Source organism: Bombyx mori, chromosome 8 (genome assembly GCF_030269925.1).
Source record: "Bombyx mori chromosome 8, ASM3026992v2".
Taxonomy (NCBI): Eukaryota; Metazoa; Arthropoda; class Insecta; order Lepidoptera; family Bombycidae; genus Bombyx; species Bombyx mori.
The window spans coordinates 9,372,824-9,394,922 of record NC_085114.1 but is presented as its reverse complement, the minus strand read 5'-3'; the positions used below and the strand labels follow the sequence as shown (position 1 = coordinate 9,394,922).

General features: G+C 33.2%; 2 protein-coding genes across 5 annotated transcripts in view; one reads left to right on the top strand and one right to left on the bottom strand.

The window, feature by feature from the left end:
* LOC101738501 (calcium-binding protein E63-1) overlaps nucleotides 1-19,613 on the top strand; it is a 31,198-nt gene extending 11,585 nt beyond the window's left edge. For 2 of the 4 annotated variants that reach the window (XM_012695473.2, XM_004932084.5), the window contains exons 2-7: nucleotides 3,139-3,171; nucleotides 7,708-7,795; nucleotides 11,761-11,904; nucleotides 16,834-16,966; nucleotides 17,788-17,936; nucleotides 18,248-19,613. In XM_012695473.2, the coding sequence (XP_012550927.1) occupies nucleotides 3,139-3,171; nucleotides 7,708-7,795; nucleotides 11,761-11,904; nucleotides 16,834-16,966; nucleotides 17,788-17,936; nucleotides 18,248-18,270 (570 nt within the window). In that variant the 3' untranslated portion in view covers nucleotides 18,271-19,613. Of the gene's footprint in view, nucleotides 1-3,138; nucleotides 3,172-7,707; nucleotides 7,796-10,245; nucleotides 11,286-11,760; nucleotides 11,905-16,833; nucleotides 16,967-17,787; nucleotides 17,937-18,247 lie in introns of those variants that run through there. The other 2 variants (XM_004932085.3, XM_062669739.1) reach the window with 2 other exon arrangements.
* Nucleotides 18,870-22,095, bottom strand: LOC101738818 (NADH dehydrogenase [ubiquinone] 1 alpha subcomplex subunit 6). Its single transcript, XM_004932086.5, has 3 exons — nucleotides 21,849-22,095; nucleotides 20,486-20,601; nucleotides 18,870-19,899 (listed from the first exon to the last, which is right to left on the bottom strand). The coding sequence occupies exons 1-3, from the start codon at nucleotides 21,976-21,978 to the stop codon at nucleotides 19,771-19,773; spliced, it is 375 nt and encodes a 124-aa protein (XP_004932143.1). The 5' UTR covers nucleotides 21,979-22,095; the 3' UTR covers nucleotides 18,870-19,770.
* Nucleotides 22,096-22,099: the final 4 nt, after the last annotated feature.

Sequence of the window (22,099 nt, the reverse complement as noted above, 5' to 3'; positions counted from 1 at the left end):
CACATGTTCGACGCGCACCTCGTGCTGGTTTCCGTAGCCCTAGGCTGCCACGAGGTCGCTGGGTTCGAATCGAACAACATCTCATTAATCGATTACAATTATGATTAATTGTAAGTACCTACTTGTAATGAATATAGTACCTAAGGGAATTTGGTTTATTATTTTAATCTGGAAATCTTAATTTTATGTACATTGCCTACAATGTGGTAAATAAATTTATTATGCTACCTATAACGATAGTTTAATTAGTAAACTTAATTGACAAAGTTTGTCAAAGAGTAGTTAGTATTAAATCACGATAAGCCTAATAATATAAATACCTTGATCTAATACCTTGATCTTGCTATCGAACTATATCCAGACTACGCTTTCTATCTTATCTATATTATGAATTTAGTTAGAAACTACAAGGCGTATTTTATATAGCCGCATACCCATTGAGTTTTAATGCATTAATATTCCTACAATAACGAAGTGCTCAAACAAGATTCAGGAATGTTCAAGTAATAAAGCGGTCTGGAATAATAGGAATCCTTCCATAGTAATAATAATATTACATATTATATTTTGCAAACTTGACCTACATTGGAAAGGTGAATGACACGCTCGGCAGTAATTTTAATTTATACAGAATTCTATCAGTCAATCGTCAGTCTTTCAATTGTATCAATATTTGAAATTGATGGAAATGCATAAACCGCCGCTAATTTACTATCAGATTTAATTTATAAATATTTAGCAAAAATATACGTTGTAACTAAAACACTGATCCCTTTTATACAAGTTTTCTTTCTTGGATGAATGCCAAATTTATATTATAAGTCGGGGTAAGTGTGCATCAGCGTTGGTCACAAATTATGACATTCTAAAATATCTTTTATACTGTATCATTTAATTTTATAGAATATTTTGTTGTTTTAAAACTTATAAACGACCTAATTAGCTTTTTTAATCTATCGTAAATTCATACTGGTCAAATATTATCAGTGTTAGCACTTCTTCATGTTATTAAAGTCAATATGTTGCCGAATATCATCAGACAGTCTCTCAAACAAGCTTGTTAAGCTATCACTCGCGAAGCCAAGATGCTAATACCGAATGTTAAAATACACCTACTTCAACATAATTGTTTTGAGAATCGAACACATTACAATATTCATTTTCGTAGCTATGCAAAGATACATGTGATTTTAGGACGGTTCGTAATTGGATAAGGCTGTAATCTAAATCAGAAGTAAGTCACGTCAGCTAATTTCCATTGCATTTCATTGCGTGCTGCATATCAACACAATTTAAATATAAAAATTGCAGCGATAGAAAACTAGTTCAGCAGATTTCGTGTTATGCTCGAAGAAACAAAAAAAGAAATGGACAGATAAACCAAGAAAAAAATCCACATAGTGTGGTTAGACGCCAATTCAGAGTATAACTTTTTTAAATTTCTTCATTGTATAGATTGTTACGTTCTTCTTTTCTTACTACCTTAGTTTTTCTAAACGATCTTCTCTGTTAAATTTTCTCGAAATCACTCTACTATGTATAACAAAATATTTCATGTATTAAGTATACAAATTTAAGAATACAATAAAATTCTTTGGATAGACATTTATTGTATGCTAAAATCAGGCATTATTATTTATTTGACTATTCTCAAATGTTTTCTAATACTTACAGTTCTTATTCATTTCTAATGAAAAACAATAACGCTTTTTTTGCGAACTTCATATTACCGGCTTATAAAGCTCCGATAACTTATTACGAGTAAGATCGTTAATGTTTTAGTATACACCTTCCAGCATTAAAGACTATTTGATGTCTATTTTATTTTGGGTATAGAATTGTAATTAATTTTGTAAGTAAGTATTTTATGTTTCAATTCCAGCGTTATGCTTAATATAAATAAAGAAGATTGTATAAATAAAAAGGAATTTCATTAAGTCTACTTAAGCAGAGCTAGGGAGCTATAGATGTAATACAGTATGAAATTACCAACAAATTGAAATAAACAACAGCAGCACTAAAAGTTTTTAATATGCTGCTAATGATATTATAAATATACTATAAGTATATATAGTATATGGAATAAGTCATATTTATCTATTTCTCGAGTCTTATTAACATTATAAGCAAGCTTAAACTATTTTACGAATTGATCTCGAGTTTTTTGTTCTCATTATATAGTATAGTTAGCATAATAATCAATTGTTGACAATAACATTTTAGTCGTCTGTAATCGCTAAAAATATAAAGCATTTGAAACGTCAGAACTAATATATGTAAAGAAAATAAAAAACGCGGGACCACACCGTAAACATTGTGCCTGTGACTTACGAAAACTGACAAAAATACTATATGTATATTCTATATATAATATAAAATTTAATAATACTATGTATATAATTATAGACAGGCTTTCTGATGGTAGGACGTCTTGTGTGTTCGCATGGGTAGGTACCACCACCCTGCCTATTTCTGCTGTGGAGCAGTAATGCGGTTTCGGTTTGAAGGGTGGGGGACAGCCGTTGTACTGTAAAAACTGAGATATAGGACTCATGTTTTAAAGTGGGTGGCGGCATTTACGTTGTAGATGTCTATGGGCTCCGGTAACCACTTAACACCAAGTGGGCCGTGAGCTCGTCGATCCATCGAAGCAACAAATAAATTAAAAATGAAAAGTCAACGAGAAGAACTGTCACGCAAATTTCGTTCAGTATTCAAATCAAAAAAGATATTTAAACAATAAATAAATACCGTAACTAATTGAACGAGACAATAATTTTACAGAAATGCCAAAAACAAGGCAGCCATTGAAGTGTCGTCATTATCAATAGCTGTCGTTCTGTTACTCAACACAATTCAATACCGATTAATTTTTATTTATTTCATTCTACTTAAATTTTGGTGGATCGGTTACTAGTTTGAGCTTCTCTTTTATGCTCAAACGTTTTATACCGTGTTGTATGTACCTGTTCTTATACGAAAGTGAAATATTTATGCGTTATACGAGTATTTCTAAGTATTTCAAAACAGGAATGATTCCTAGAAATCTGCCGCTAATAGGATTATAATCGATTCGGTTTCGCAGTGTTGGAATAATATCGTAATAGAAATTAAATTCATATTTCTTCGTCTTTCCAGGGAATGGCGACTACATCGAGGAGTAGAAGAAAAGTAAGTTTTTTAATTTTTTTTTATTGACCTTGTAGGCAGACGAGCATACGGCCCACCTGATGGTGAGTGGTTACCGTCGCCCATGGACTTCAGCAATGCCAGGGGCAGAGCCAAGCCGCTGCCTACCGCTTAATACTCTCCACAAGCCTCGTTTGAAGAAGGACATGTCATAGCGCTCGGGAAACACCGTGGAGGGGAGCTCATTCCATAGCCGGATGGTACGTGGCAAAAAATATCTCTGGAAACGCACTGTGGATGACCGTAGTGGCTCCAGGTAGTATGGATGAACTCTACTCCGGTGGCGGGCGGTGCGATGGTAAAAACGAGATGCCGGTATCATCTCGGACATTCCTGAAGAATTCCTCAGAGCATTCCTGAAGTTTATTATAACGACAAATTTCAAATGAATCAATGAATTTTAATCTGTTGTAACATTTTGTGCACTGTTTTTATGGGAATCGGAGAATATTAAATGATATTTTATATGTTAGTTAATGTGATTCAAGATAAAACGAACTGTAGTTACGGTTTATGTAAAAACTAGTAGTTGTAATTTTTTTTTTGTATTTAAATTACTTGTATTGCACTTAATTCATTTTTAATTTAAATTATTACTTTTGACGGCTAATCGATAGGGCACGTAGACATTAAAAAGTCATTTTATTTAACGGCTTTATTTAAAAGATGGGACGGTTCAAATAGAAACGTGCCGTTGCTTCCCAGTAAAATTAGGCATGATAGTGGTATCTGTTCGTGCAGCCTTACGATATGCTCTATTATCACTAAATTACTTCACTGATGATGAATATAGTACAATATTTAGAAAATGCACATTCTTCGGCGAATCCCATACTCGTCTATTTCGACATCCACAGAAAGAGATTAGTAAGTATATTGGAAAATATAGTTTAAAATCATCTGTGTTTTTAATGCCTATATGGACGAATGAACTCGCGACCCGGTAGTTATTAGATTCGTAAATCGGCTAACGATGTTCTGATGTCTAATGTTTTTGGTAAAGGTTGAAAGAGGATGCTCTATGCCTTTTACACAAAGGGAGTTTGTGAATGTGGACTAGAGACTAGACTAGTATTAGAAATATTAGACAGAAAATATAATATGTACATTTAATGTTATATATGGGTAAAGGGAAAACTGTGAAATAGAATTATCTAGTTATAACTATAGTTCTGTCAATTAAAAAAAAATTAATTAGTATTTTTGTTTGTTGTGCTGTTAATTATTGTAGTCGAATTTAGGTCATTGGAAGAACACAAGTGCAATTAAACGTGTCTGAATAAAGTGGTTAAAGAGTGAGGGTGTTAGGAGGAAGGGGCGTGACATAATATTTGTTTGGGGGGCAAACGTACACATGTAAGTACTCTCGTGGGCAAGATTAAATATGTAATCCTCCTCCTCACATTGTCTTTCACGTCACTGAGGGTCGTGATTCCTCCGATGAGAGATTCATTTCTCGTTGATGGTGCTCTATAATTTTCTCTGTCTTTGGTGTCGTGGCGAGCACTATGCAGCTTGGTGTCGAAAATTATAGGATTTGATCGGGTCATTTAATTGGGCTGCGGCCTCTTGGTCTTTGTCCTTTGATCTTCCCAGTAACCATCAGCTGCTCGAGGTTATGTTCGTCTTTTCGTGCGTAGTGGCAAAAGAACTTCAGGATCCATCAAAGACAGATGTATTTTTATAATAGAAAAAATGAAATTACAAAATTTTTAATAAAAAATGTATGTATATAACTTAAACAAAAAATATAAAAAAAACAACATTAGATAAGAAACCAAAAATTAGAATATATTCGTGACATTACATTGACATTGACGTTGACATTGTTGTCTAAGCATTTCATACTTCAGTGAAGCAAAAGCGCTTGAATGACAGGATACTTAAATTATAGTTGCCCAGAATGTCGTGCTCGCTGTCATTTTGCAGGAACGTATGAAATGTCTGGAATCTTTCTGAGCGGTTTTCCAGCTTGGGTCGCGATAAATATGCAGCGTATGTTTGAGATGAAAACGCTTCACAACTATGTTCGTGTGGTACAATCTCAAACATTTCACGTTGAAACTCTGTTTGTATTTGAGTGCAAAAGTTATTTTTTTTAATGCAAATAAACATTTTCGTTATAAAAATTAGATAATGTTTAACTGCATGAAAACAGGAAATTGTCATCGTATTCGCTTCTTTCTGACTAGAAAGACATAACAATCGTGAAACTAGAACTTGTGTACAGCATTAAATAAAAATGCTAATTTCAAATCGGTTTGTTTGCACTTTGTTAGCAGACTTTGTGAGATTGTTTGTTTAACGAAGTCTCAACGATTAAATCGGGTTGATTTAGTACACTCTTTGAAGATGCCCTGTGTAGTTTTCTATGTGCACAGGCAGCTATAGATCAAGATTCGGTTTATTTACCTACTGTAACTCTGGCTTGTCACATTTTTTCACAAAGCCATCGTTTATTGGCCGCGCCACGAAATTGAAGTTGTGCCAAAAACGACACGAGCTATTTCTAAGCGAACTTCGATTCGGTCACATATCGCTTGCACTCCAAGTCCAAGTACTTGTAGTTTTTTTTTTTATAAAATACGATTTACGTAGTTATAACAATTTGTATAAGATGTTAGGAATTTCGTTATTTAATCCGATTAATTTCAAGTTGGTATTTGTTTTCAACTAACCTAGGTTAATTTTACTGATCGTGAAACATTTTTAGATATTCAATTTTAATGTTACGTTTACTAGTGGTCGGGTATCTTGCGAGCCCGTATGTGTATGTATGTGAGACTTAGAACTTATGTTTCAAAGTGGGTTACGGCATTTATGTCGTTGATGTCTATGAGTTACACTGACCACCCGTGAGTGAGCCCGTCCTGTTATCTAAGCAATAAAAATGTTTTAAGGTTTATTCCTGTTTGTTAATTTCCTTAAAAAATTCAAAGTATCAACAAATTTTACAAGAAGAGTTCCTGGTAAAAAAAAAACAAATAATCGATTAAACTCAGAGTAATCTGACCCAGGGTGGGATTTAAAATAAATATCGATATATTTTAACAAGCTTGTTCACAGCACGAATATTTGTCCAACGTGGCAGTCGAACCCACGACTCTTGGCCCACCAGTGTAGCTAACTACTTACTGCGTTGCCGATTCAATAATAAAAACATGAAGTAATTTTTGCAGTTTTCTATTTCAACTACAGCATTTCACTATTTGGCAAACTAATTATAGTCTCTATAGCATCGCTGTTGAGATATTCAACAAATTTTTATTGATTAAAATCACGTGTGTTGGCTCGATACATTAATATTATGAAATCACTCACTCGCCATAGAAACATAAAACTCTGCTATAGCTACGTTTTTCTTTTATTGCCTTTGTAGGCAGACTCGCATACGGCCCACCTGATGGTAAGTGGGGTCTCCGTCGCTCATGGACGTCAGAAATGCCAGGGGCAGAGCCAAGCCGCTGCCTACCATAGAAAACTTAGTACTACAAAACCACGTATCGTAGACATGAAAGAAATACTCACACAGTATTTCCTACGCGGTAAGGTTTAAAATGAAGTTTGAAGTAATTCCTCAGTTAGGCTGCGGCTTCTCTTTGTTTCTGCCACTACGAATGCCCATCAACAGCGGTTTCTCCTCACCAACACATTTCCTGCATGGTCGTTCCGAAATGTAAAAGTTTGAATCAAATTATAATGAATATGCTAGTAGAAATAGCAAGTACATTATCTTGTATGCATGACACATATCACGGTTTACCAATTCCTATTAGATTTGGTATTAGGTACTGGTTTATATTTAGTGTTCGGAGTCTGGAATTGTAGGTTTGTGATATCCGGAAGTCAGGAGAGAGTCCTAATTTAGAGCCGTAGAATGTGTAACGTTTTTAACAAATTGAATATTGTCTACCTCTTTGAGGCGAAATCTTTTAAGAACTACTGTGATTTGAAACTCGATGAAACGATAAAGCGACAATAAAAAAAAGACAAGCGTATATTGTTTAGCTTAAGAGTTTACTACGCTACGCTTTTAACGCGTGCGAATTGTATAATATGACCTTTTTAAAACCCCGAGACTTACATAACACACTGAATTTTCAGCGCGTGATATAACATGCATCCGTATCCGTTTAACGGGGACCCACATCTGAATGACATTTTAAAATTTTGCTCGGAAGTACACTGGCACTGTATACTTCAGTTTTAGTACGTACATACATCTAAATCCATTCAGAGTCTTTTTTTTCTATTTTTAAACGCCAACTCATATGATTTCCGCCTGACTGTTGACTAAAATTATAGATATGTACACTTTATTGATCAGACAATGGTCCGATAAAATTCGACAAGATTGATAACAGTGGAAATTGATAAAGTAAATCACTAACATATTGTATTTCTTACATATTCATTGTTAGTAAATACAGTTGGAGTGGAGCGTATTAAGTTTTATTATCGGACTGGATTTTATGTGCCGTGTGTATGTCTCATAATAATGAGCATGTCGATTTCCAGACGGATGATGAGAAAAAGAATAAGAAAAAACAATCGCCTGTCGACGAACGACCAACGGTTCCTGCACCGAGTGAAGCTATGCTCAACAGTAAGTGATTATGGTACCTTAAGAATAATAAACAACACGGTCATCACTACACTATAAAACAAAGTCCCTTTCTCTGTCCCTATATCTGTCTGTCCCTATGTATGCTTAAATCTTTAAAACTACGCAACGGATTTTGATGCGTTTTTTTTAATAGATAGAGTGATTGAAGTTGAAGGTTTATATGTATAATAACATCCATTAAATAGTGGAGAAATCAATAATAAATTACAGTTTCCGAAACAAAGCGAGGGCGGGTCGCTAGTTAAAAAATAAACTAAACGACACGGCTTCTAGTTTTATTCTTCGGTATGTGTTCGCGAAAATTGTGCTCGAGCCGTTCATGATAGTGATAATGTTGCAAATAAAAAAAATAAAAACTGAAAATTTCGTAAAAACCTTCGCAACACTTTCCATACAATAATAAAGTTATGGATTATGTATATTATTGGGAAGACGCAAAATATTCGTGTGTGAAATTTCAATCAAAGGCGATCGGTATTAATTTCACTAAATCTGAATGTTTCAAGTCCCCTTTTTAAGATATAATGAAGGTAACATAAAATTGTCGTCGAAAAACCTACGTTGGCATACTGACAGTTTTAAGTGTTAATAGTTCGTAGGTAGTGTGTTTGAATAGGAGCTTTTGTTTCATTTAAAATAAAATACTGCTGCCTCGAAAGAAATTTTCATCACAAACTTACACTATAAATGTGAAAGAAATAGCGTAATTATTACAACTAACTACATAATGGGCATACATAAGTCGTGTCTCCGATTCTTGAAATTCTAAGGATACTCTATTTGACTAGTATTTTTGCTATAAAGTACTTATTTAAAGCTTTTTAATCACATATATGACTTGCAAAATTTTAGGAGCTTTTTATTTGTTTTACAATTGATTTCCTGTTCTATGTTCCGTGTTTCGCAAACATTGGCGATTGAATTAGGGAATTAATAAGACAATTAAATTTATTGCTAACAAACTCAAGAATGCACATTTGAAAAAGATGAAAGAATTCTTAAAGCTTGTAAATATTTATTTTCACGTTATCTGTTCGGTTTGTTGAAAATACTTTTGTATGTCAAAAATTATGAATGGATGCCAAATACTTTTCTCAGTGAAATAACCTTGTGCGATTTTCTTAACAGAGAATATTTTTTCATACGATGTGCTAACAATGTATTAAAACTAACAGAGGCGTGACTGTCTGTGTATGGAATGTCTACATAATAAGGACAGAATCATTAATTTCTGAATCTGTTGTCTGTGTTTCTTTGTTTGTGTGTTTTTGTTTTTCATTATTCACGTTTAAAGTCCACAATCGAATTAATTGTTTTTTGAACACAAAAGATCGTGACTAGAAAATAATAGTATTTATCTTATCTCGATAAAATGACGGAATCTATAATATCTATATATTAATACGTGAAGCAAAAACTTTGTATCCCTTTTTACGAAAATTTCGCGGACGCAGGAGTATGAAATTTTCCATATTTATAGACACATAGAGAATATAGAGAAGAAGTGCACAATGCTAATATTTTTTTAAAATAATGCGTAAAAGATACGTTAAATCAATAAAGAAAACATTACACACACTACATACCATGTATTTGACGCACACACGCATGCATACTATTTATTGTCAAACTTTTGTTCTTGACGTCTGTGGTCAAATTGAGAATAGATTAAATATTGTTTGTCTTTATTAATATTTTTTTATAGAGTAGCCTTGGCGAAATTTGTGATTATAGAAGTATAAAATACAATCATAATAGTGTACAAACTTACAATTCCAATTAATTATAGTCGAATTTCGACTACTGCGGGACCTCTAGTAACAATAAAACCTACTAATGCTGCACAATCAAGAAAGCGATTTATTAAAACAACAAATAAGAAAACGATTCGTTTTACATTTTTCTGAGAATAAAATAAAAATGTTACCCACTGAATTCGGTATAGCTAGTACATACTTTGATTACCTTTATTCAACATCAATCAACACCACGTTCGTCATTACCATGAATTTCCATTATCATTCATTACCCACTGCGGTTCATTTTCGCAAATAGCTTTTAAAGGTCGACTTTCTATATCAATCTTTGAGCTACGTACGTTTTACGCTATCTATCCACTTTTACGAATAATAAACTTTAAAAACATACAATAATAAATTTTATTTTTAGAACATGCTTGAATAACTTTGTTATATTTTGTGTGTTAAATATTGATTAAGTTTAATGCAAAAATTAAATAACATTAACAACATTAACTTAATGTAAAAATTCTTATTTCCCTCTTGGAAGAAAACAATTTAATTAAATACTTATCAACAATGATTTTTCATATCTTAATGATCACGGAAGAAAAAACGGCTTGTAAGATATAAAGAAGGAAAAAGTCCCATCAACAGATAACGTCATTGATAACAATTATAGTGGGAAGACAGTGCACTGTATAGTCGCTATGATTATTGTCAGATAATAGTGCTATTTTATATTTTATTATAAATTGTATTATAATATAGAGATAGAGATAGATTATAGAGAGATAGATTATAATATAGAGATATAGAAAACATCGTGAATATATTCGCGTAATGCGTGATAAAATTGGAACAACAATTAAAAACAACCATTTCTTCGAAAGTCTACGGAATGTTTGCAATTAAGATGAGTCAAACTAACGAAAAAAACCTCATTTCATAAATCGCACTGTTCTATTTAGGCGTCAGATATTTTCAGAACTGACAGAATCACTGAAACAATACCGACATTTGGCTCGGTCATTATTGCTAAGCCGTTGAAATGTAATTAGCAATAAAATGTTTAAATTTAATCGATTAGCTGTGATAATTTCGATTGACAATATTTTCTTCACAATTCGGAGACTTGGCTCGGTTCTTACCAAAACAAAAAAGGTTGATATTTAAAAATAATCTAAAACGTAGAGAGGAAATTAGGTACAGCGCTATTACTGTACTATTAGGCCGGTTATTGGCCATTCACTTCTTTACTGTGACTTTATTTTCTTAAAATATACCTACACCTTAAGAATTCGCAAGACACAAGATAACGTTTAATCTATTAATTAATTTGAAAAACATGACGGCACCGTTTCAAAACAGAGTTGTAATTTAAGATAAGAAATGCATGATGAACGCGTAATTAATCTTTTGTAAATATTGCCTGAGCAGGTATATGATATAGAGATGATGATAGCCTTCCATTTTCCCAAAAACACTTCGAAGATAGCAAACCTAGTAGATATAACGATAAAAAATATTAAGTGATAAAAATAGTGACATGTGTTAGTGAAGGACATATTTTAATTTGGTGTTTCAGAACGCATAGATTTTACAATGAATGTGAAAAAAGACAACGATTTTTGTTAGTTCTTCATCTGTTTATGCATATAAGTTGTGATATATTGTGAAATAAAAATATCGTTTTTTTTAAATATTGTAGTCGCTTTTCATGCATGAGCGTTAGTGTTGTAATAATATAAATACCTATTCACTATTATGACCTATGTATTAGTGTACAATGTTTCTATCAAAAATAACTTACAATATCATAGATTAGAAGTTACGTAAAATAAATAGTATCTACGAGCGTGTGATTTAAATGTTTTATAGAGTTGTTGACCGAAGGTTTTACTCAGATAAAATATGAATAATGTCCAAGTTAAATAAAAGTATTCGCGCCTTTTCGAATGATCCAGAAATGATTCCGAAAGTTTGTCACTTAAACATTTTTCTCCAATTTCATATCTCGGGTTGTTCGACAATATTTAAAAAATATAACAGTTTTATTTAATGAAAATGATTTGCAGTTTTTGTTTTTTCAATCGGAAGCGACTTTTAGTTATGAACCAACCTTGAAGAGATAAGCATTAAGGTTTACATTGATTGCCATGAACTGATATACTCTGGTAATTAAAAAGCTATTTTTTGTATCAGATCTCCGTACAGCGTTTGGACTATTGGACCGGGACAGCGATGGTCACGTGACACCAGCGGAACTACAGTTCATGTTGCGTAACCTCGGCATTGAGGTCAGCGACGACCTCATCTCCGATCTCATTAAAGACGCTAGTAAAACTGGTGAGTATTTAATTACGGTTTCTTGGAACGAAGTTCTTGATCATGGTTTGTGGAAGTGCTTGATTCATAAAAATCGAAACGTAACAATAAAGCGTATTATTACGAAGTGCATCGAAGAAAAAAGGAGACATTACAGTGATACAATACTGAAATGATGTGCTCAACGTTAAAAAAGTATCGAAGGTGAAGAATTTTGTTTTTGAACAGGTCTCCCGGCTTTTCAAGAGTCGTCTGCCCTTCAGCGTCCGATGATAGCTTAAAATATGCCACCTTGCGATGACATGCTCTCTTGCTTTCCTGACTAGGAACGGACTCCCTTAGAGAGGTCCATAACCTCACGCTTTTTTTATCCAGCGATTAGGCTATCAAATATATACAAATTTTACTATACAAAATATGCCGTAAATTTCTTGATTTATATTTTCTTTGCCTTTCAACTCTTTCACATCAATTCATACTGTACTGTCTTGAATAATGATTGACCCGATTCATTGTCTTCAAAAGCCATGTTTCTTTTGTAAACTAAGTACATAATTTTATTCAAAAATATGTCTCTTTTATAAGACCCATTTAGGTTGGTACATTCAGATCTTCTACGCCCCCAAATCCATGTTTTGCCAACCTTAATTTTGTTGTAAAGCTGTTCATATATAGTGTCAATCTTCCAAATTTTATTTCGAGAGCCAAATAGTTTCTATGTGAAATACCTAACAATTGAACAAACGAGAACAAAATTAAATACCGTTTCGTTCTTATCGCTTGGTTATGGAACCCAAAAATACTTGTTTACATATTAGGCCACCAGTAATCAATTTGTTTAAAAAATACAATTATCGATAGACAAGACAAGATATAATTAATAAAATATCGGTCTCTAATTTTTCTCCACCTTATCCCACTAGGTGGGGTCGGCACAGCAAATTTTTCTCTTCCATTCTGTTCTATCAGCCGGCATCTCAACACTCACTCCTCTCTCTCTCTCATATCGTCATTCACACACTCCATCCATGTCTTCTTCGGTCGACCTCGTCCTCCTCTACCTTGCACTACCATTTCCATACATCTCCTAGTCACATGCATCTTCTCTCTACGCATCACATGTCCATACCACGCTAGCCTAATAAAAATATCGGTTTTTGTCTAAATAGTAAACATGAAGATTTTTTTTTGTGTACGTACACAGCACCCAATTTTTTACAGTGTACATATGAAAGTAGTGACTTTTTCAGCTGTATAGTAAGTACTATTTACTATTTATGAGTAAGTTAAGATATCGGTAAAACATTTAAGGCCCGTTACCTTACTTTACTGAAATCGCTTAACGAAAACTCATTAGGGGTCGTTTTTGGTGAACGTCCTACTATACCGTAAAGCAAGTGATTCTATAAACATGTAATGTCTTCATGTAACATTATGTTGTTGGGTCTTATAATAACACTAAAGTGTGATCCGCAACTGAATAGGATCTTCTTTGGAGCTGAGTCTAAAACTATAAATCATTTGCGTATTTCGTAAGATTACGGAAGCTGAACAATAGTTAGTGTTTCGCGGCTCACCTGGTCGGTGTCTCGTAAAGATTACCGGAGCCCCCCGACAACACAGCATGAATAACGTGACTTGACGTTACTCATTTTGAATTATGAGATCGAATTCTACATTGTATTTACATACCGAATTTCATAATAACAATTTTCGTTATGTTTGGACTGTGAGATAGACAGACCAAATTTTGCAAATTCTCCGGATTGTATTATTTAGGAGAGTATGGAAAAAATAACAATTATTTAGTCTTCGATCTTTTACTAACTTACAAGAACTTAAATCAGCAAATCAAAGAAATTGATTGCGATTAACTCGGTAGTTTCTATTGTTGTGTGGCGTGCGCCTGTAGGGAGGGCGACTTCCGGAAACATTCGACCTCACGCTTCACAAAGGTTACGTCTCACTTCCAGGCCAACACTTAAACTTCGTAGGGAGATGGCCCCCGAAGTTTGGCTGGTACAATAATTGATAAAGTTACTGTTGAAGATTGTATGAAAGTTTGCTACCGGCCTTTTTTTTAAAATTGAAAGTTCTATATTTATTCACCAGACTAGGTAATCTAATATGATAAGCAGGTTAGCACTTATTGGTGAATAATTAATTGACTTCTAAAGTAGTATAAAATGCCTTTGAAGAGTTTAACGCTTTTAGCGATAAGACCGCTTATTGCACAAATCGATGCCTCCAATGAACACTACGCTAACTCCAAATTCGTAGATTTACAGGAGGAGCGTTTAAACGAAAAAAGTTGATAAAATCTTTATTATTGCAGATATATTTACGGTTTTTTTGTGTAACTAGCTGATTTACCTTTGCTTCGAACCCCATCAATAATGATTAATTGTAATACTTTTAACATAGTGAAACGATTTGCGTGGAAAACCAAAATTTCAAAATTTTGAGTTAGAGTAGTGTTCATTGGAGGCATCGAAATAGTCTGTTGACTGATTTTTTTAATGTTAGTTGTGTTAGTTGTGTTGTGTGCCATAAAGTATATTTTCTCTCTCTATCTCTCATTACAAGATGTTCATATTTTGTGTTCTCTCTTATTCTTGATTGTTCGGCGGCTAGATTCATTTTAAATAGGTACTCCCTATTGTCGAAATTGTCTCTGAAAGCCCTACCCAAATCTTCAGTTGCCATCTACAAAGCCAGTTTTGTCGGTTTGATTTCTCCTAGAAACTCTTTGGTATGCCTTAATTTCACTAGTCTGGTTGAGGGGTTACCCCAATGTGGCGACTCACCTATATATATTAAAGCATATTCTCGGTCAGTATCAAAATAATTACTATTTTGACCTTCAGATTGAAACGCGTGGCTACTTCGCCATGGCTTCGGCTTAAGAACTTTTACACTGTCCAAATTATTGTTGAATGTCTTTTTCGGCTACTGTATTTTTTTGCATTAGTTCATAAAAATTCGTCATGTTTGACATGACAGTTTTAAATGCTACGTTTTGTTTATGTGTGTTTAGCTTGAAAAAATATTTTTTGTAAGAACGAACCGCATTAGAAATACCTATGCGGCAGCAGCAACAATTGAAACCAATAAAATCTAATAAGAGGCATGCGTATATTATCTTCCTTGGAGCACTAATAAAGGACAATTTAGTCGGTGCCATCACCAAAAATTAAATTGTATAAAATCGTAAAAGTTGTTTAAAGAGCCTTGTATGTACGTGATCCCGCTCACCTAATCTGTTAATCCAATCAGAGTGTTCTACGTCATTAGCTTGTATGTGGATATGGCTCGGCTCTAGTAGATTAAACTATACCTACTTCGTGATAATAATGAAAGATTTAAAAAAAAAATTGCTATGTAAGTGGACGGGCTTATGGTCCACCAATGATAGACCACCACCATCCACGTAAATGACTGATGTATGAGTTCTTAGTCTCAGTTTTTACAGTAGAACGCCTTTCCCGCCCTTCAAATCGTAACGAATTACTGCTGCACGGTAGATATAGGCAGGGTGGTGGTACCTACGCTTCCCGCTCACAAGATGCCCTACACGAAAATAATTACACAAAATACTAACATTGGTTTTAAGTAAACAGGAGTAGGGACCGCAGGGTGACCAGATGACGTAAAATGACGATGTAAAATGTAATGATTTTCCCCGGGCACGACGTTAATTAAGATTTAACGACTCTGGCCCTTCTGTTGATTGTCGCATTATATTTTCTTACTCATTACTCGGGTAGAGCTTACATTTTGTGGTGAGCCAATATACGAACGTTTAATTACGTTTAGGTACTCACATTTATTACTTAGCACGTATCAAATTGATCGCAAGAAAAGTAATCATCGTTATTAATAAATTAAATAAATATCTCATAATAAACAGGTTCATCATCGAATGGTTTTGTGAGTATTGTTATTATGAAGATGAAATTCTTAAGCTGGATTACGATCAGAAAACCTCTTTACTTCATCGAGAAAATTATGCCTTTCAAGCATTTCCGTATTTTGTTATTTCACGTAGGTATAATACAGTAGCTATTTGTTATTTTAAAATAAGTTATCTGGATGTTGACTCTTCTACTATTTATTATATTGAATTATAATAGTTATACTCGTGTTATTTGATTACTTTTTAATCTATCGATATTTAATATTTTTTTTTTTTTTTTTTTTTTTTATTGCCCTTGTAGGCAGACGAGCATACGGCCCACCTGATGGTGAGTGGTTACCGTCGCCCATGGACTTCAGCAATGCCAGGGGCAGAGCCAAGCCGCTGCCTACCGCATAGACACATAATAGACACTATTTTAGGATGATAGGAGAAGAGTAAGTAATACGCGAATCTTTGAACCAGAAATGTAACTAGACCACGTCTCTGAATATGTGCGCCGAAATTGCCGTTGCGCTGTCTGTGACATTGTGTCTAAATATCTTCTTCTGCTTCTCAATCGTTTCACTGGTGACAAAGTGGTCGTGATCGTCATGTAGTGTTAGAGGAGGCAGCCTTGACGCATCTCACGATGTCCCGACGTCTCTTCATACTACTCTAGGCCATCCTACCGTACTCATTTAGGGGACCTCTCACTAGTTTTAATTTGGTCGGTCAACCGCATAGGCGACCTTCCGCCCGGACTTGTACAGTGTGCCCTTCTTTGTACGACGAGGCGTTCCATGGACCAGCCAGATCCTCGCGAAACGTGTCCCACCAATGAAATCCACCATCCGAGACTGTATTATAGAAAACAGATTCTGCTCAATGCCGAGTTTTTAAAGTATCTTGATGTTTTTATTGAACTCGGTCCGCGAAACCCCAAGCATTTTTCTCCAGCCCCACATCTCAAGAGCGTCTATTTTCTTCCTTACAACTTCACGCACAGTCCATTATTTAACACTAGGTTGACATGTTCTTTAAATATTTTTCAGGCAACGGCTTAATAGACGAGAACGACTTCATGCAGTGGGTGACAAAAATACAAGCCTTACAAGGTTTGGACGTGACTACAAGCGGTGGTGATTCAGAAGAGGAAATAACTAGGGATCTACTTGCAGCGTTTAAGTAAGCAATGGCAGACAAATGCATTTATTCAAATTTTGTTTTAATACAAAATAAATTAGTAACAACTCTTTATTCTGTTGCTATGAAATAGTGATGATTAAATAAATTTTATACGAATATAACGTATTTCGTATTAAAAAGTGGATCTGACCCATAAGCAAAATATTCACTTGCAATCATCATGCTGTATTATTTTTGTTTGGTAAAAAACATTATAACGCATTGTATTCTTAAGCGTGTAGATGTATTTACCCTCTAATATCTAATAGTCATATAATGATTATAATATAAAGTACCTACATAAAGAGCGACAACCCCGATAATTTAAGTATTTTCATTTATGCCGGAGTAAATTTTTTTAAAGAAAATAACAGTCACTCTTTGATAAAGATTACGAGTCAGATTTCATTAAATAAGGATTACTTCGTGTAAATAAGAGGTTAAAAAGGTTCATTACCGTAGATCCATTCAAAATGATTATTATATCTATATTATTATTTTTTTGTAAAAGATCATATTTAGACTGGCGTTTAGCTTTTGTTTATGAAGCTATTTTGAAAAGTAATGTAATCTGGTGACTCGACGTAAAAGAGACCAGAATCCTGTAAATGTCACAAATACAATACATACAAATTTTCGAAAACGAGCACTTATTAGGACTTTTTTTTTTCTTATTTAAACACTACGGATCCTACTAGAAATAATAAAAATGTTAAATCTAACCAACATTCACATTTACCCAATTAAATTATTTTACGTTTCATTGCTTTATTAGTTTTATTGTTAGAATTGATTCATAGTTAGAATTATTGATTTTGCAGAGTGTTCGACCGCGATGACAACGGTTATATAACACGTGACGAGCTTCAAGCAGCTCTGGAGATGATCGGGGAGCCGGTTACAGATGCCCAACTAAACCAGGTGCTAGCGTTAGGAGACATCGACCATGATGGTCGGATCGACTATGAAGGTTTGTTCTTCATTTACTCATTTCTGAAATTTGATAATTTATTGCTTTCAAGTTTTTTTTATTTATTTTTATTGCGTTCATGGTTGGGCGAGCTCACAGCCCACCTGGTGTTAAGTGGTTACTGGAGCCCATGTTATGTGGGCGGCAAAACCGTTTGTCTTGGAAGCTAAAAAAATACTTCAACAATGATTTGTTCTTATTAAGAGACGAAAATATTTTTGAATAAAGTTCTTTGTTTCATATTTCGTATAAGATGTTACTGATATGGTTATTTCAAACGAGCATAACCTTATACCTACTTTTTGTTTCAGAGTTTGTTAAAATGCTACTTTAACTAGCAATTTGCTGATGAAGACCTCATTAGTTTTAAAATTAGGATAAAGACAAGATAGTATATTTTTGAAAATAGAATCGAACGGAGCATCACGCAATGATTGTATTTGTAAAATACTTTTTATGGATATTAAATTAAAAAAAAAAAATAAACCGGCCATATTTTATACACAGTTTATAGGTTATGATTTATTTTCAATAAAATACTGTTATAAAATTTACGAAATAATGTGAAAATGAATATATGTATTTTTAAACTAGATGCTCCTAATAAATATATTGATGTGAATGCAGAACTGATTGTGTTGACGAGAGTAAGGACGTTTAAATAAATGATGTATTGTAAAATATCAAGACCTAAATACAATATTTACTGTTACTACCTAATAAATAACAAATAAATTGTTACGTTGTTAAATACACTATTTATTAATAATGTTATTGTTGATTATATACGATAAGCTACGAAATCAAATAATTTTGTATTTATAAAGATAAAATACTAAAATTACTATAATACTTAAAAAACAAATCACAAATGCGTATGTTATGTACAATTTTAGAATATAAAATATGAAAAGAAAAGGGTAAACACATAAATTTATAGATTATTTTTATATTCATTACCTAAACGTTATAAACCAAATTTAATTGTAAAAGACAAATCAATAATAAAGCAGCTCTACATAATTCACCAACTGCTTTTTCTTTTAATAATGCGTATAAACTACTTTGACATTTTTTGTTAACAATATTTTATTTTTTTCAAGCGGTTGCACTTTTATCGAACGCCATCGAATGAGAGGTCGAAAGTTGGAGACTGTATATATGTAGCGACCCTGTTTTAATGTAGGTACCTAGCGTAATGTTTATACACATGTTGTCTAAATATAATTTTCGTGCAATTATATCAACTATTCATAAATACAAAATAATAACAAAACGCAACATTAAGAAATTGTACATTTTGAAAACAGAATAGCGTGCTTAGAAGAAATTCAGTTTTAGATTGCGAGTTAGTTTAAAATTTGTAAAGCTCATTTTATTGAAAGTCGAATTTTGCTTTAATAATTCAACTGTGGCAAAGAAAAAATTTGTTGCGTAATTTTTATGGTTGTGAACGATAGCAATTTTAACAATTCCTTGGCAAGCGAAAATGTTTTCAACATTATAGAGAAAAAAAAGTTACTCATATTTACCTAATCATCGTGAGTCTATATATATTTTGCAGTGAATTTTTAATATCAAATGGAAAGTTAATATTTTTCAGATTTTACTATCAATATGTCTTCGTGAAAATTTTTGATGTCGAATGATCGTAAAAAATAAATTACTGAATTAGAATTTTGTTTAATTTTCATTCATTCTGCCTTGCCAAGTGAAAAAATCACTTTTAGCGTAATTGTGAGTAAAAATGGTAAACGATTTAAATTGAATAAAAAATATGGATGGATCTTACTCAAAAAATACATCTATCGGGTAGTTTTTAACAAATATTAAATTAATCGATCCCTTCTAGAAATTTTCCAATAAAGTCATAAGGCTTTGGTTCAAGTGTAGGATTCCAATGCGCCATCACGTGACCTTTTTGTTGCCACATATGTTTCATTTCTTTTAGTTCCATGTAACCCTGCCGAAAATAAACTGGATTTGTATATATTTTTTTTTTAATTAATAAATTTAAACACAGAAATTATTGATGAAATGTTAACAAAAAATGTGGGAGTATGAATATCTTACAAATAACAATAAGTGGCGCAGTTTTCCAAAACTATGTGGAATTAGTGAATAAAAAATCGATAAGGGCTTTGGAAGACACTAATATCAGGAGGATCGATATTTCGTTTTGTTTCGGCAATATTTTCGTAAAGAAAAAATCGTATATTATTTGAACTTCACTGAGGTACAGTACCTACTTAATGTAGGTAGCAGCTGGAGGCATCTTTGACTTGCATTGAATTAATTTGTTTTACTCAACCGCGGATATCCCTATTTTTCGTATAGGTAATATTATACTATAAGGGTGTATTTTTCTAATTATACTTAAACTACGCAACATATTTGAAATATTTACAGTTATGTACCTCTCTATAATCACAATGCTGTTATTAGGTTATAACTAGCTAAAGTTAACTTAAGGTATTACATTATAAACTTTAATGTTTTGTTTAAGGTTGGTTGGTTGGCTTGTATATGGTAACGCACACATGAATTACCTTAATCACCAACATGTCTATAACACGTATATCAGTTACACAAGCATTTCTATAGAAATATTCTCTGAGTTTCCATCGACAATCTTCCTCACTCTTCGGTATATCGAAATGTTTAACTATAAAAACAAACAAAAAAAGATGTTTTATCACAGAAAGCATATAAGACCCATCGACAATGGCCTTTAAACATAAAAACCCGAATACCCATTGCATAAAATGTCCTTTCATATTGTTCGAGCCATTACATTCTCAAAGTATAAAGTATGGCATATTAAGCTTCACCTCTTCCTTACAGAATTTGCAAGTGACATAATTCGCCAAGCACGTTTTACGTAGGCGCTCTCTAATGCCAATGTGTCATTTGCTTGTATAACATTTAGATACAATTAGAGAAGGATATTTAGAAATTATTTTATGTGCCTTAGACCTGAGTTTTTCTTCCATTCAAAAATGAATCTGAATTAAGAGTTGATACCAAGTGGTCTTAGACCATCCTCATTGGAATTCTTATGAATGGTTTTGGTCCTTTCATTCCTTTTACAGAACCCTTTTTTACCAAATATATCGACCTCTTTGTTTCCATCGATTTATAGGACACATTCCAGTGTCAACGCATTTTTTGCTATATTTTTTACTGCGCATGTTTTGACGGCAGACGTCTTCTCCTGGACGACCGATGGCCTTCCAAGTTATATTATGACAAGTATTTTATATAAGTATTAAATTATTATTATTTATTTATACTTGAAGTATTTATGTAGTCAGTCCTTGTTCTTGGACCGGTCATAGAACCGTTAGCATATAATAATAACTAGATGAATGACATTTTTTGATAACGCCATCTTGTTGTGTCTTTAAAGCGGTTAGTTACCCTCAATTAAGAAAAATAGTATTATTATTCGCCAACAGATGTCGGGAAGAGTTGATTATTGAAAACACGAATAAAACAACATTTTCTGAAATTAAATCGTAGCTAGATCGATTTATCGCCCCCGAAATCCCCTATATACTAAATTTTATGAAAATCGTTGGAGCCGTTTCCGAGATTCAGGTTATATAGATATTAATATTACAAGAATTGCTCGCTTAAAGGTATAAAATGAACGAAAGACTGATCTTTTGCGGCCATTCCATTCTAGTAGAAAGAGAACTTCTCTTGAATTCCTATGGGAATCGGCTGGATTTTATTACAGATCATACTCGAAATTCTATTAATCTTTAGATAATCTCCAATCTTGTGCGTCTAAATTCAAGCACGCTATCGCTCCATAAACCACCTACTTGAAAAATCGAACAAGTCAAGTTGTTGATTTTGTACTTATAGGTATACATTATATATATTGAATTACAAAAATGAACTAGCCTATGTATGGAATGTAGCGATAAATAGCTCTATAGAGTCCAAGAGCTCGACGTCGCGCTTCGCAGAAATCAGCCGACACTAAGGGTCTCACGTTTTTACATGCAGATTTCACGGTTTCTCGAGCTGCCATTCTGATTTATAGTTTAATATTTTAAATATTTTTTATATATGCTTCAAATAGCTATGCTGTTAGAAAGATCAATTTTTACTATTTTTACATGACATTGAAATTGAAATTAAAACATGAATTA

What these genes read in the sequence shown, in the direction of transcription:
- LOC101738818 (XM_004932086.5), bottom strand. Translation starts at nt 21,978, where the DNA reads ATGGCAGCTCGAGAAACCGTGAAATCTGCATGTAAAAACGTGAGACCC. An exon ending in TCGCTACATTCCATACATAG is followed by an intron (nt 20,602 to 21,848) that starts GCTAGTTCATTT and finishes TTGTTTTTATAG; the next exon opens with TTAAACATTTCGATATACCG. An exon ending in TAGACATGTTGGTGATTAAG is followed by an intron (nt 19,900 to 20,485) that starts GTAATTCATGTG and finishes TATTTTCGGCAG; the next exon opens with GGTTACATGGAACTAAAAGA.